Raw genomic sequence first — 15486 nt, forward strand, 5'->3', positions numbered from 1 at the left:
TATACATGGAAGAACCCTGGAGATACTAAAAGGTATCAGATAGATTATATAATGGTAAGACAGAGATTTAGGAACCAGGTTTTAAATTGTAAGACATTTCCAGGGGCAGATGTGGACTCTGACCACAATATATTGGTTATGACCTGTAGATTAAAACTGAAGAAACTGCAAAAAGGTGGGAATTTAATGAGATGGGACCTGGATAAACTGAAAGAATCAGAGGTTGTACAGAGTTTCAGGGAGAGCATAAGGGAACAATTGACAGGAATGGGGGAAAGAAATACAGTAGAAGAAGAATGGGTAGCTTTGAGGAATGAAGTAGTGAAGGCAGCAGAGGATCAAGTAGGTAAAAAGACGAAGTCTAGTAGAAATCCTTGGGTAACAGAAGAAATATTGAATTTAATTGATGAAAGGAGAAAATACAAAAATGCAGTAAATGAAGCAGGCAAAAAGGAATACAAACGTCTCAAAAATGAGATCGACAGGAAGTGCAAAATGGCTAAGCAGGGATGGCTAGAGGACAAATGTAAGGATGTAGAGGTTTATCTCACTAGGGGTAAGATAGATACTGCCTACAGGAAAATTAAAGAGACCTTTGGAGATAAGAGAATGACTTGTATGAATATCAAGAGCTCAGATGGAAACCCAGTTCTAAGCAAGGAAGGGAAAGCTGAAAGGTGGAAGGAGTATATAGAGGGTCTATACAAGGGCGATGTACTTGAGGACAATATTATGGAAATGGAAGAGGAGGTAGATGAAGATGAAATGGGAGATATGATACTGTGTGAAGAGTTTGACAGAGCACTGAAAGACCTGAGTCGAAACAAGGCCCCCGGAGTAGACAACATTCCATTGGAACTACTGATGGCCTTGGGAGAGCCAGTCCTGACAAAACTCTACCATCTGGTAGGCAAGATGTATGAAACAGGCGAAATACCCTCAGACTTCAAGAAGAATATAAGAATTCCAATCCCAAAGAAAGCAGGTGTTGACAGATGTGAAAATTACCGAACCATCAGTTTAATAAGTCACAGCTGCAAAATACTAACACGAATTCTTTACAGACGAATGGAAAAACTAATAGAAGCCAACCTCGGGGAAGATCAGTTTGGATTCCGTAGAAACACTGGAACACGTGAGGCAATACTGACCTTACGACTTATCTTAGAAGAAAGATTAAGGAAAGGCAAACCTACGTTTCTAGCATTTGTAGACTTAGAGAAAGCTTTTGACAATGTTGACTGGAATACTCTCTTTCAAATTCTAAAGGTGGCAGGGGTAAAATACAGGGAGCGAAAGGCTATTTACAATTTGTACAGAAACCAGATGGCAGTTATAAGAGTCGAGGGACATGAAAGGGAAGCAGTGGTTGGGAAGGGAGTAAGACAGGGTTGTAGCCTCTCCCCGATGTTATTCAATCTGTATATTGAGCAAGCAGTAAAGGAAACAAAAGAAAAATTTGGAGTAGGTATTAATATCCATGGAGAAGAAATAAAAACTTTGAGGTTTGCCGATGACATTGTAATTCTGTCAGAGACAGCAAAGGACTTGGAAGAGCAGTTGAATGGAATGGACAGTGTCTTGAAAGGAGGATATAAGATGAACATCAACAAAAGCAAAACGAGGATAATGGAATGTAGTCGAATTAAGTCGGGTGATGCTGAGGGAATTAGATTAGGAAATGAGACACTTAAAGTAGTAAAGGGGTTTTACTATTTGGGGAGCAAAATAACTGATGATGGTCGAAGTAGAGAGGATATAAAATGTAGACTGGCAATGGCAAGGAAAGCGTTTCTGAAGAAGAGAAATTTGTTAACATCGAGTATAGATTTAAGTGTCAGGAAGTCATTTCTGAAAGTATTTATATGGAGTGTAGCCATGTATGGAAGTGAAACATGGACGATAAATAGTTTGGACAAGAAGAGAATAGAAGCTTTCGAAATGTGGTGCTACAGAAGAATGCTGAAGATTACATGGGTAGATCACATAACTAATGAGGAAGTACTGAATAGGATTGGGGAGAAGAGAAGTTTGTGGCACAACTTGACCAGAAGACGGGATCGGTTGGTAGGACATGTTCTGAGGCATCAAGGGATCACCAATTTAGTATTGGAGGGCAGCGTGGAGGGTAAAAATCATAGAGGGAGACCAAGAGATGAATACACTAAGCAGATTCAGAAGGATGTAGGTTGCAGTAGGTACTGCGAGATGAAGAAGCTTGCACAGGATAGAGTAGCATGGAGAGCTGCATCAAACCAGTCTCAGGACTGAAGACCACAACAACAACAGTTTATTTCAGTTCAAAGCACTTTATTCAGCATAAACACTTTATTCAGCATTTTTCCAGTGAATAGACTCTATCCCTCAAGAGTGATTCCAGAATTTCAGCAAAGATAGTAGGAAAAGGAAGAAAAAGAAAAATAAGAAGAGAAATTGGGTTACGGCAAAGAAATGAAGAGGAAGCCATCCTGTAGAATTTTGCATTTGATCATCATTAACACCTGGTTTATGAATCATAAAAGAAGGTTGTGTATGTGGAAAGATCTGGGGATGCTATAAGGTTTCAGATTCATTATCTAATGGTAAGAAACCAGATTTTAAACTATAAGACATTTCCAGGGGTAAATGTGGACTTTTACCATGTTATGAGCTGTGGATTAAAATTGAAGAAAATCATAAAGGTAGGAATTTAAGGGGATGGGACCTCAATAAGTTGAAAGAACCTTAGGTTACTGAGAGTTTCAGAGGGAATATTACACAACAGTGGACTGAAACAGGGGATGAGAACAAGATAGAAAATGGATGGATAGCTTTACACGATGAAAAAGAAAGAACAGCATAGGATCATGTAGGTAAAAAGATGTGGCCTAGTATGAATCCTGGGATAAAAAGGATGAGCAGAATTTAATTGAAAAAAGAAGAACATTTAAGAATGTAACAACTGAAGAAGGCAAAAGGGAACATACACATCTATACAAAGGCAGAGATTTAGGAACCAGGTTTTAAATTGTAAGACATTTCCAGGGGCAGATTTGGATTCCGACCACAATCTATTGGTTATGAACTGTAGATTAAAACTGAAGAAACTGCAAAAAGGTGGGAATTTAAGGAGATGGGACCTGGATAAACTGAAAGAACCAGAGGTTGTACAGAGTTTCAGGGAGAGCATAAGGGAACAGTTGACAGGAATGGGGGAAAGAAATACAGTAGAAGAAGAGGCGGAGGAGGAGGAGATTACTGTTTAACGTCCCATCGACAACGAGGTCATTAGAGACGGAGCACAAGCTCGCATTAGGGAAGGATGTGGAAGGAAATCGGTCGTGCCCTTTCTAAGGAACCATCCCGGTATTTACCTGAAGCGATTTAGAGAAATCATGGAAAACCTAAATCAGGATGGCCGGACGCGGGATTGAACCTTCGTCCTCCCGAATGTGAGTCCAATGTGCTAACCACTGCACCACCTCGCCAAGTAGTAGAAGAAGAATGGGTAGCTTTGAGGAATGAAGTAGTGAAGGCAGCAGAGGATCAAGTAGGTAAAAAGACGAGGGCTATTAGAAATCCTTGGGTAACAGAAGAGATACTGAATTTAATTGATGAAAGGAGAAAATACAAAAATGCAGTAAGTAAAGCAGGCAAAAAGGAATACAAACATCTCAAAAATGAGATCGACAGGAAGTACAAAATGGCTAAGCAGGGGTGGCTAGAAGACAAATGTAAGGATGTAGAGGCTTATCTCACGAGGGGTAAGATAGATACTGCCTACAGGAAAATTAATGAGACCTTTGGAGAAAAGAGAACCACTTGCATGAATATCAAGAGCTCAGATGGAAACCCAGTTCTAAGCAAAGAAGGGAAAGCAGAAAGGTGGAAGGAGTATATAGAGGGTCTATACAGGGGCGATGTTCTTGAGGACAATATTATGGAAATGGAAGAGGAGGTAGATGAAGATGAAAGGGGAGATATGATACTGCGTGAAGAGTTTGACAGAGCACTCAAAGACCTAAGTCGAAACAAGGCCCCAGGAGTAGACAACATTCCATTGGAACTACTAACAGCCTTGGGAGAGCCAGGCCTAACAAAACTCTACCATCTGGTGAGCAAGATGTATGAGACAGGCGAAATTCCCTCAAACTTCAAGAAGAATACAGTAATTCCAATCCCAAAGAAAGCAGGTGTTGACAGATGTGAAAATTACCGAACTATCAGTTTAATAAGTCACAGCTGCAAAATACTAACGCGAATTCTTTACAGACGAATGGAAAAACTGGTAGAAGCTGACGTCGGGGAAGATCAGTTTGGATTCCGTAGAAATGTTGGAACACATGAGGCAATACTGACCCTACGACTTATCTTAGAAGAAAGATTAAGGAAAGGCAAACCTAAATTTCTAGTATTTGTAGATTTAGAGAAAGCTTTTGACAATGTTGACTGGAATACTCTTTTTCAAATTCTGAAGGTGGCAGGGGTAAAATACAGGGAGCGAAAGGCTATTTGCAATTTGTGCAGAAACCAGATGGCAGTTATAAGAGTCGAGGGACATGAAAGGGAAGCAGTGGTTGGGAAGGGAGTGAGACAGGGTTGTAGCCTGTCCCCGATGCTATTTAATCTGTATATTGAGCAAGCAGTAAAGGAAACAAAAGAAAAATGTGGAGTAGGTATTAAAATCCATGGAGAAGAAATAAAAACTTTGAGGTTTGCCGATGACATTGTAATTCTGTCAGAGACAGCAAAGGACTTGGAAGAGCAGCTGAACGAAATGGACAGTGTCTTGAAAGGAGGGTATAAGATGAACATCAACAAAAGCAAAACGAGGATAATAGAATGTAGTCGAATTAAATCGGGTGATGCTGAGGGAATTAGATTAGGAAATGAGACACTTAAAGAAGCAAAGGAGTTTTACTATTTGGGGAGCAAAATAACTGATGATGGTCAAAGTAGAGAGGATATAAAATGTAGACTGGCAATGGCAAGGAAAGTGTTTCTGAAGAAGAGAAATTTGTTAACATCGGATATTGATTTAAGTGTCAGGAAGTCATTTCTGAAAGTATTTGTGTGGAGTGTAGTCATGTATGGAAGTGAAACATGGACGATAAATAGTTTAGACAAGAAGAGAATAGAAGCTTTCGAAATGTGGTGCTACAGAAGAATGCTGAAGATTAGATGGGTAGATCACATAACTAATGAGGAGGTATTGAATAGAATTGGGGAGAAGAGGAGTTTGTGGCACAACTTCACTAGAAGAAGGGATCGGTTGATAGGACATGTTCTGAGGCATCAAGGGATCAGCAATTTAGTACTGGAGGGCAGCGTGGAGGGTAAAAATCGTAGAGGGAGACCAAGAGATGAATACACTAAGCAGATTCAGAAGGATGTAGGCTGCAGTAGGTACTGGGAGATGAAGAAGCTTGCACAGGATAGAGTAACATGGAGAGCTGCATCAAACAAGTCTCAGGACTGAAGACAACAACAACAACAACAACAACAAATAGATTGACAAAATGCACATAATGGAAAACAGGAATGGCTAGAACACAAATGCAGAGGTGTAGAAACACGCATAAATAAGACAGAAAATGGCTGTCACATACAGGGAAATTAAAGAGAAATTTGGAGAAAAGAGACACAACTGCATACATGTCAAGAGCTCAGGTGGCAAGTCAAGTATTAAGCAACAAAGATAAGACTGAAGGCTGGAAGGAATATGTGGAGGGTCTTTATAAGGGAAACATACTGGACAATAATGTTATTTTATGAGAAGAGGAAGTAGGTCAATATGAGATGGGAAATTTGATACTGGGAAAAAATCTAACAGAGCAGTGAAAGATCTAAGACCCATGGAATAGACGGAATTCTGGCAGAGTTATTGAGATCTTTGGAGAACCAGCCATGATAAAACTATCCTACCTGCTTTGCAAGATATATGAGACAGCTGGAATAGCCTCAAGCTTCAGGAAGAATGTAGTAATTCATATTCCAGTGAAGACAGGTGTTGACAGGTTGAACACTACTGAGCGTTATGTTTAATAAGCCATGGTGGCAAAGAAACTGACACAAATTATTTACAGAAAACTAGTAGAAGCCAAACTTGGAAACGGTCAGTTTGGGTTTCAGAAATATGTAGCAATATGCAAGGAATATGCAAGGTAGGAACACTTCGATTTGTCTTAGAAAACAGAATGATGAAAGACACCTACATATATAGTATCTGCAGATTCAGAAACATCTATCGACAATGATAACTGGAATATACTCTTTGACATTCTGCAGGCAGCAGTGATAAAATATCGGGAGCAAAAGCATATTTACAACTTGTACAGAAACCAGACTGCAGTAATAAGAGACAAGGATCATGGAAGGGAGGCTGTAGGTGAGAATGAAGTGAACCAAAGTTCTAGCCTACCCCTAATGTTATTCAGTCTGTACACAGAGCTATCTGTGAAGGAAAAAAAGGAGAAACTTGGTGAGGGAATTAAAATGGAGGGAGAAAAATAAAAACTTTGATTTTTGCTGATGATACTAATTCCTTCACAAGAGCATTTGAATGGAACCATGTCTTAAAAATAGATTATGAGATAAACATCAACAAAAGTAAAAAAAAAAAAGGTATGGAATGTAGTCAAATTAAATTAGGTGATGCTGAGCAAATTTGATTAGGAGACGAGACACTAAAAGGGCAGTGAAATACCTGATAGTGAGCAAAGTAGAAAGGATATAAAATTTCTGAAAAAGAGGAATTTGTTAACATTTAATATACCCTAAATTTATGAGTTAGGAAGTCTTTACTGAAGGTATTTATCTGGGGTGTAGCTTTGTATGACAGTGAAAAGTGAACAATAAGCAGATCAGCCAAAAAGAGAATGTGGTGCTGTAGAAGAATGCTGAAGATTAGATGCGTAGACTAAATAACAAATGAGGATGTACTGGATCAAACCAGGGAAGAAGAAATTTATGGCACAACTTGATGAAAAGATGGGATTGCTTGATAGAAGACCCTAAGGCATCAAGGAGTTGTCAATTTTGTAATGAAAGGAAGTGTGTGTGTGCGTGGGGGGGGGGGGGGGGGGGTAAAAACTGTAGAGGAAGACAAATGCTTGAATACAGTAAGCAGATTCAGAAGGATGAAAGTTGCAGTAGTTATTCCGAGATCAAGAAGCTTGCACAGGATAGAGCAGCATGCACAGGGCATCAAACCATCTGCTAAATATGGTGAAAAGGGAGAGTGTCCAATAATTCACACTCCAAATCCCTCACTTTCTCCTGTGCCAACAAGTTTTCGGGGGTACCAATGAAATATTTTTTTTTTTCCTTTCAATCATGATGCATTTGTTCAACCAGTCAGTCCAGAACATTTCTGTAGCATTTGCAGTTATTATTTTACCCTGTGCTGAATAAGAATAAACTCTTTTATACCCTCTGAATTACTAGCCATAATATTTCCAGCACATGAAATTACATTCACATTTTTGTTGCTGGGACATGGCCTTCTTTCACCAACTATAAATGAATTTCAGTTGAAGATAAACCACTGCATATACATCTGTTAATTTAGTATTATTATGGGCCTAATGTTAAGATAAGCAACCCTATGTCTGTTATCCTGAATACTAAGTCTGCATCGTTAAGAATCTTCATGTAGCCTGTGACTCAGACTATTTGTTGATGTATTGTAGGTGTAATGTGGATGCAAGACCTGTGACACCCCTGTTTCAATTTATGTAATATCATTTTCTGCCTAGTACCTTCAGAAACTATTTACATTTAACATAAATCCTAAAGCAACATATTCATTCATAAATATGGAGCTATTGCACCAAACAAATAAGAACAAAAAAGTTTCAAATAAAAAAATTACAAAATACTGTTCTTAGACAGTGATCTGAATTTGTTATGCTAGTTTGGCATAAATTACTCTCATAAAAATGTATCACATGCTATTGATAAATAGTAAATGCTAATGAACACAAATTTCACATCACAAATCATATTGCATCAGTAAAGATCTTTGTTATTTATTCTAGATAATTCAGGAAGGAAGGAACTTTATAAAAGCTTAACATCCTGTCAATATTGAGGTGATCAGATGTGGAGCACGAGGTCAGACAGTTAAGGATGGGGAAGTGAACTGGGAATGTATCATTGGAGGAACCTTCTCAGCATTCACCTGGCATGATTGAGGAAACCAGAGGGAAACCTAAATGAGGGTGCAGGCCATGGATTTGACTCTCATTCCCCCTGAATATGAGTCCTGTGTCTTGCATAATCAAGTGGATCAGTTATAAAGGATGTCCCAAAAACATAGTGCATAATTTTAGGTACAGTATGTGTTCCTCATATTAGACAATAGTAAAAGTTCATTACAACATACGTTCAGAAATCCTTGGTTTCCAAGTTAGAGCCTACAAAATAGTGATATTGAAGGGAACATTCTTCTGCTTGCAGGTAACTACCATGACATCACACAGTTAATTTTGAGGCAACATTGGTGTTTCACATGCACTTAAATTAGGAGCTGCCAGAAGTGCACTTCACATATGGTAAGGCGGAGGGCAATGCTCTACCAATTCATCACTTGTATCAGAAGAGGTACCAAAAGTCAGGATGTCCGGCTTGGAAGACATTTGAACATTTCCAATGCTGTCTGTGCATTCATGGAAAATACAATTCTCTTTTTTACAAGAAACCTTATTATCTGATGTGTTAACCTTCCCTTATCCATCCTAAGGAAGTGTTCAAAGAACACAGTTCTCTTCCTGACAGTGTCCTGTAAGCACACAGTGCAAAAAGTGTGGTTGCAGAAAAAGTGACATTTTTATACTCTGAAAGCAATGAAAAGACAGTTTTACCAATTTTAGAGGTCTTTATTGAAGATTATGAATAATGAAACGTACTCAGCATATCATTTAGTTGTCCTACTAGAATAGTCAAACATGCCCTAGAAATCATAAAGAGAAAATGCCAGCATCACCTTGTTGTATCACTTAATTTTTCCTACTGCTGACAAAGAAACCTCTCTTCCTGACACCTTTAAATTCTTACTGGCAGACTTCGAACCAGTCTTTGGACTGAAGACCACACCATCAATGGCAGACTGCTTGTATTTACCCTATATCAGATGCTCTATAGCTGATAACATATAGGAGCAATGCTTTGCAATTTTCTGAATTTACAGAATTCTTTTTTCATCGTGCCACACATGCAATACATTTGATATCACAGCTCTAGCTCTGCACAGGAGACTCACAAGCTCTGAGAGCATGTGATAGATCATTCTGAATGTAAACCAGTCAATGGTGTAACATCTGTTACTCTACACAGGTGGAGAAAAGTTACTTTCAGATGAATAAACTCTGTCCATATGTTTCTTTGTCCTCAGAAATCTTATCGGTCATTTGGGTGAGGACAGAGGAGATTTTGTAGCTTGATAGGATAGGAATATCCTATTGTGAAGTAAACAGCCACAGACAATGTCTGAGCAGATATCTAAGAAAAGTGTGACTGGATCTAGTACACACGAATTATGGAAATGTGGGAAAAAAGACAGATGAAAACTGATCTGAAAATATAAGAGAAATTCTCATGTAACATGCTATTAGTAACAAAATATATTTAAGTACAGCAGTATCTTAATACCAGTACTTTATACAATTAACAACTGAGCTACCCCCTCTCTAAAAACCTCCAGTTTAAACTCTTCAATCATAATTTCACTATTTTAATCTATTTATTGTACAGTTCTTTCATTTTATCTCTAGTGTACCTTGAAGATCAAAATGTCTTGATAAAATGCACACATTAAATGTAATGACATACCTTAATACTGAACCACATGTTCGTTCACAAACTGCACATTTTGCTGAAACTGGCAGATTTCCTTCCATCCACTGGTGTGGCATTGTGAGATTCTGTAAGGTTGAAGAAAAGGTTCAGAGCTGAAGTACAGGAGGAAGCAGTTCACAGCAGCATCAGGAAAGACTTCTGTGCTATCAGAAGAAGTAAAACACTAGTATCATAAAGCATTAAACATTATAAATAATGGCATTAAGAAATGTAAGAGATTAACTGCCGTAACGTACTCCATCCATATCTTCGATAATGTCCTTCCCAACACTGGAGAGAGTGGTCCACTTGCAGTTACTGATGGCCTTGACTGCACATCTTTTATGAACTTTGAATTTACACACCTCACAGCTGAGACCATGCGACATGACGCCTGAAAATAGGATAAAATACATTGTACACAAAGCACAAATATTGTAAATGTTTCTTATGTAATGCCAATAACTATACAGCTGCTCATTATTTAATGACCAGCTTTCATATTTGATAATGATGTTTTTGTAATATGTACAACCATTCACAGAGTGGATAAACATTTAATTTTGAATTTTGTCCAGCTGAAGTAAACATATATTCAAGATTTATGAGTTCCTTAATCATTACTGAATGAAAATATTCTTTAGAAATTGTCTTTACTAAACATGTTCTTTCATCATGACTTAGTAAGCTGCTGCTTTTAATTTTCTCTCTTTTGTTTTTTGTTGGACATCAGAATGGCAACTAAGAACATTTATAGCCTGAAGCAAATAAGTTATATCAATAAAATCATCTGAACATTGTCTTCAGTCATGTAACATAAATGAAAAGAAGTTGTGAAACTGATGTACACATTCACAATTAGAAAGGCTTGAAAAATTGATCGCACAATCAGATCACTTTCAATGACTGCTACATTCTCTTCACAACATCAGGTAAGAATAAACTGCTGGTTAAGAAATTAACAGGGACCACTAGTCAACAAGAGCATGGAGAAATGACACACACACACACACACACACACACACACACACACACACACACCAAAAACAGTTTTTCATCGCCTCGATTCTGAGAGTTCTGAAACCTGTACAGAAAATTGGAATAGAGATAAACATAAACATCATTTCCGCCCTTTTTATTGCTCATTAAAACCACACATTGCATGTTGTACCACCATATAGTGAGACCTTCAGAGGTGGTGGTCCAGACTGCTGTACACACCAGTACCTCTAATGCCCAGTAGCACGTCCTCTTGCATTGGTGAGGCCTGTATTTGTCGCACCATACTATACACAAGTTCATCAAGGCACTGTTAGTCCAGATTGTCCCACTCCTCAACGGCGATTCGGCGTGGATCCCTCAGAGTGGTTGATCGGTCATGTCACCCATAAACAGCCCTTCTCAATCTATCCCAGGCATGTTCGATAGGGTTCATGTCTGGAGAACATGCTGGCCACTCTAGTCGAGCGATGTCATTATCCTGAAGGAAGTCATTCACTAGATGTGCACAATGGGGACGCGAATTGTTGTCCATGAAGACGAATGCCTTGGGTATATGCTGCAGGCATGGTTGCACTATCGGTCGGTGGATGGTATTCACGTATTGTACAGCCGGTATGGTGCCTTCCATAACCACCAACAGCATATGTCGGTCCCACATAATGCCACTCCAAAAAAGCAGGGAACCTCCACCTTGCTGCACTCGCTGGACAGTGTGTCTAAGGCAGTCAGTCTGACCGCATTGCCTCCAAACATGTCGCAGGCGATTTTCTGGTTGAAGGCATATGCGACACTCGCTGGTGAAGAGAATGTGATGCCAATCCTGAGTGTTCCATTCGGTATGTTACTGGGCCCATCTGTACTGTGCTGCATGGTGTTGTGGTTGCAAAGACAGACCTCGCCATGGACGTTGGGAGTGAAGTTGTGCATCATGCAGCCTATTGCGCACAGTTTGAGTTGTAACACAAGGTTCTGCGGCTGCACGAAAAGCATTATTCAACATGGTGGCATTGCTGTCAGGGATCCTCTGAGCCACAATCTGTACATAGCAGTCATCCACTGCACTAGTAGTCCACGGGCGGCCTGAGCAAGACATGTCATTGACAGTTCCTTTCTCTCTGTATCTCCTCCATGCCTGAACAACATCGCTTTGGTTCACTCCAAGATGCCTGGACACTTCCCTTGTTGAGAGACCTTCCTGGCACAAAGTAACAATGCAGACATGATCGAACCATAGTATTGACCATATAGGCATGATTGAACTACAGGCAACACGACCCGTGTAGCTCCTTCCTGGTGGAATGACTGGAACTGATTGGCTGTCGGACCCCCTCCATCTAATAGGTACAGCTCATGCATGGTTATTTACATCTTTGGGTGGGTTTAGTGACATCTCTGAGCAGTCAAAGGGACTGTCTGTGATACAATACCCACAGTCAATGTCTATCTTCAGGAGTTTGGGAACTGGGGTGATGCAACAGTTTTTGTGTGTGTGTGTGTGTGTGTGTGTGTGTGTGTGTGTGTGTGTGTGTGTGTGTGTGTGTGTGTGTGTGTGTGTGTGTGTGTGTGTGTGTGTGTGTGTGGGCGCGCGCGCGAGTATATATAATTTCAGTCACACATGAAACAGTATATCTAATACCGCTCTCCATTACCTGTGGATAACACCCCATCTTGCTGGTGATATAGTAAGGAAGGGCAGGATCAAGTTGAAATGTAGTAAGTATTGAAATGTAGTAAGCTTCCCTGTCAACTTCCTTGTAACATTCATTTTACAGAATAACACTTATTTTACAGAACTATTGTAGTTTATTTGTTCATGTATGTTACGAGCAGAAAACATTAAAGTCTTTCAAACTGGATATCTGCTAAAATTAACATAATAGATTCGTTGACACATTTTTTTCTGAATTTAGTAGAGTATTTGGAAAATCCTGAATGTACTGGCAATATGAATTAGGATGGACTGCTAATCATCATACACAGGGGGCACTGAAGAGCAGACAGGCCCATTTTAAAGAGTACTGTAGGATACATTCATTTATCAGACAAAGTCCTTTACCAGGTGAACATGTGTGTATGACCTCTAACAAGCTGTCTGTCCAAATGAATGGCCACTGTCAAACTGTGGCCAAGGGCCAACTGGACTATCCAGTTGCCACCTATATCACCAATGTGGTGTGCTTGACTTCAATGGCTGGATCACAGCTCATGTGTGTCATCTGGATCCTACCCACCAACACCAGCTTTCCTGAACTGTGCAGGTGGGATCTCTCCCTTCAGCACCTTTGTTTCCATTAACACCCCCTACCCCCCTCAGCCTTTGCTAGTTCCTGTCCTTCACCTGCCTCTAACCTGTTCCTTGCTACCATTCATCTCACACAGGCCTCATAAACCCACAGATCACTTGCGTATTCCTTACCCTTTCTTTGCTTCTCTCCTCTCTGGTTCAAATGGCTCTGGGCACTATGGGACTTAACATCTGAGGTCATCAGTCCTCTTCTCCTCTCTGGTTCCTTCTTACATTCTCTTATATAGTTCTCCTGATGTTGCACCAAGCAGCCTACCATACTGTTCCCACCACATCCCTGCTCTGCTATCCCTCTCTCTATACAACCCATGCCTCTTCTGCACCCACTGCCCACCCCAATGTAGCAATCTAGCCTAAATTCATACACTTATGTTTTCAGTTTGACATAAAATACTTCTTCAAGGAAATAGTAAGGTTTACGAATTGTACCTTGTATCGGGTAAAGAATTTAATATCAAGGTCACACTATAAATTCTCTTAAAGATAATGATTGGCATGGTTTCCCTGAGAGTAATGTGTCTAAACATCATTTTGTAAAATATTTTCAACCAACAATTGAAAACCATACCTCCAAAATATGAGTTATTGAGTCATGTTTAATACTTTATAAATATTTATGTGTCCTCCCCCCCCTCCCCCTCCATGAACCATGGACCTTGCTGTTGGTGGGGAGGCTTGCCTGCCTCAGCGATACAGATAGCCATACTTTAGGTGCAACCACAATGGAGGGGTATCTGTTGAGAGGCTAGACAAACGTGTGGTTCCTGAAGAGGGGCAGCAGCCTCTTCAGTAGTTGCAGGGGTAACAGTCTGGATGATTGACACTAACCAAAACGGCCTTGCTGTGCTGGTACTGGGAAAAGCTGAAAGCAAGGGGAAACTACAGCCGTAATTTTTCCCAAGGGCATGCAGCTTTACTGTATGGTTAAATGATGATGACGTCCTCTTGGGTAAAATATTCCGCAGGTAAAATAGTCCACCATTTGGATCTCCAGGCTGGGACTACTCAGGAGGATGTTGTTATCAGGAGAAAGAAAACTGGCATTCTACAGATCGGAGCATGGAATGTCAGATCCCTTAATTGAGTACAGATTTAAATGTCAGGTAGTCATTTCTGAAAGTATTTGTGTGGAGTGTAGCCATGTATGCAAGTGAAACATGGACATCAAATAGTTTAGACAAGAAGAGAACAGAAGCTTTTGAAATGTGGTGCTACAGAAGAATGCTGAAAATTAGATGGGTAGACCACATAACTAATGTGGAGGTATTGAATAGAATTGGAGAGAAGAGAAATTTGTGGTGCAACTTGACTAGAAGAAGGGATCCGTCGGTAGGACATGTTCTGAGGCATCAAGGGATCACCAATTTAGTATTGGAGGGCAGCATGGAGGGTAAAAATCATAGAGGGAGACCAAGAGATGAATACACTAAGCAGGTTCAGAAGGATTTAGGTTGCAGGAGGTATTGGGAGATGAAGAAGCTTTCACAGGATAGTGTAGCATGGAGAGCTGCATCAAACCAGTCTCTGGAATGAAGACCACCATAACAACAACAAATATTTATGTATACAATGAAACACTTTTATGTATTTTGCTAATCCAAACTGTCAGACTGAAATTTTGTGAACTATAGAGGGAGGGGTAGTTATTAGGAGCAGTATTAGAACCGATATGAAACAACAGTGGCGCTGTCAACTAGCAAGCATTAAAAGTTGGCGTAGCATAAAAAAATTATCTGAACAGTAACAGCAGCAAGACCTATATGAGTACGGTCATGGAGAATTAACTGGTGGCAATTTCTAAGAGTAGTATATGAAAAACTATTGTGAGTGAAAATCATTTAACTGAATATAAAAATAATTACAGTGATTTTAAATAGTTCTCATGAATCTTATTCTGACTTAACAAGTATGGTAGACCCTCATGGTAGCTGCTGCATACATTATTAGAAGATCAAGCAGAAGAACTGTGAACATGACATCATCAAAGTGTGAGTTTTTCTTTTCTTTTTTGTAGTGTCTGTAAATAAAATGAAACACTTGAAGTTTAAATGCAATGTGGCAGTTATTGAGCAATCACATGTCAAACTGATGAATTTCGATATTCTGTAAGATGATGCTAACAGAACAAAAGACTAAATGAACTACTGCTAAATGAGTTAAAGTTCTTCAATGGCCTACGTGGAACAAATGGTCAAATGGTGTCACTTGGCCAGGCCAATAATTCAGAGAGAAATGTAGTGAAAACTCCATTCTACAACAGTTTTATACTGTAATTTGAATTTCTGACCAACTTAATAAAGGAGCGTATATTGTTCCATAGTTTTATAAAACAATCAACATGAATAAATCTCCCTGATTGACTT

The 15486-nt window shown here is 39.5% G+C and overlaps 1 protein-coding gene across 1 annotated transcript in view; it reads right to left on the minus strand.

The window, feature by feature from the left end:
- Positions 1-15486, minus strand: part of LOC126235479 (diacylglycerol kinase eta) — a 557124-nt gene that overhangs the window by 278051 nt on the left and 263587 nt on the right. Inside the window, exons 4-5 of the mRNA XM_049944200.1 lie at positions 10074-10210; positions 9811-9902 (exon numbers count right to left, since the gene is read on the minus strand). Coding sequence (XP_049800157.1) covers positions 9811-9902; positions 10074-10210 — 229 coding nt within the window. The remainder of the gene's footprint in view (positions 1-9810; positions 9903-10073; positions 10211-15486) is intronic.

This window comes from Schistocerca nitens, chromosome 2, assembly GCF_023898315.1.
Source record: "Schistocerca nitens isolate TAMUIC-IGC-003100 chromosome 2, iqSchNite1.1, whole genome shotgun sequence".
Taxonomy (NCBI): Eukaryota; Metazoa; Arthropoda; class Insecta; order Orthoptera; family Acrididae; genus Schistocerca; species Schistocerca nitens.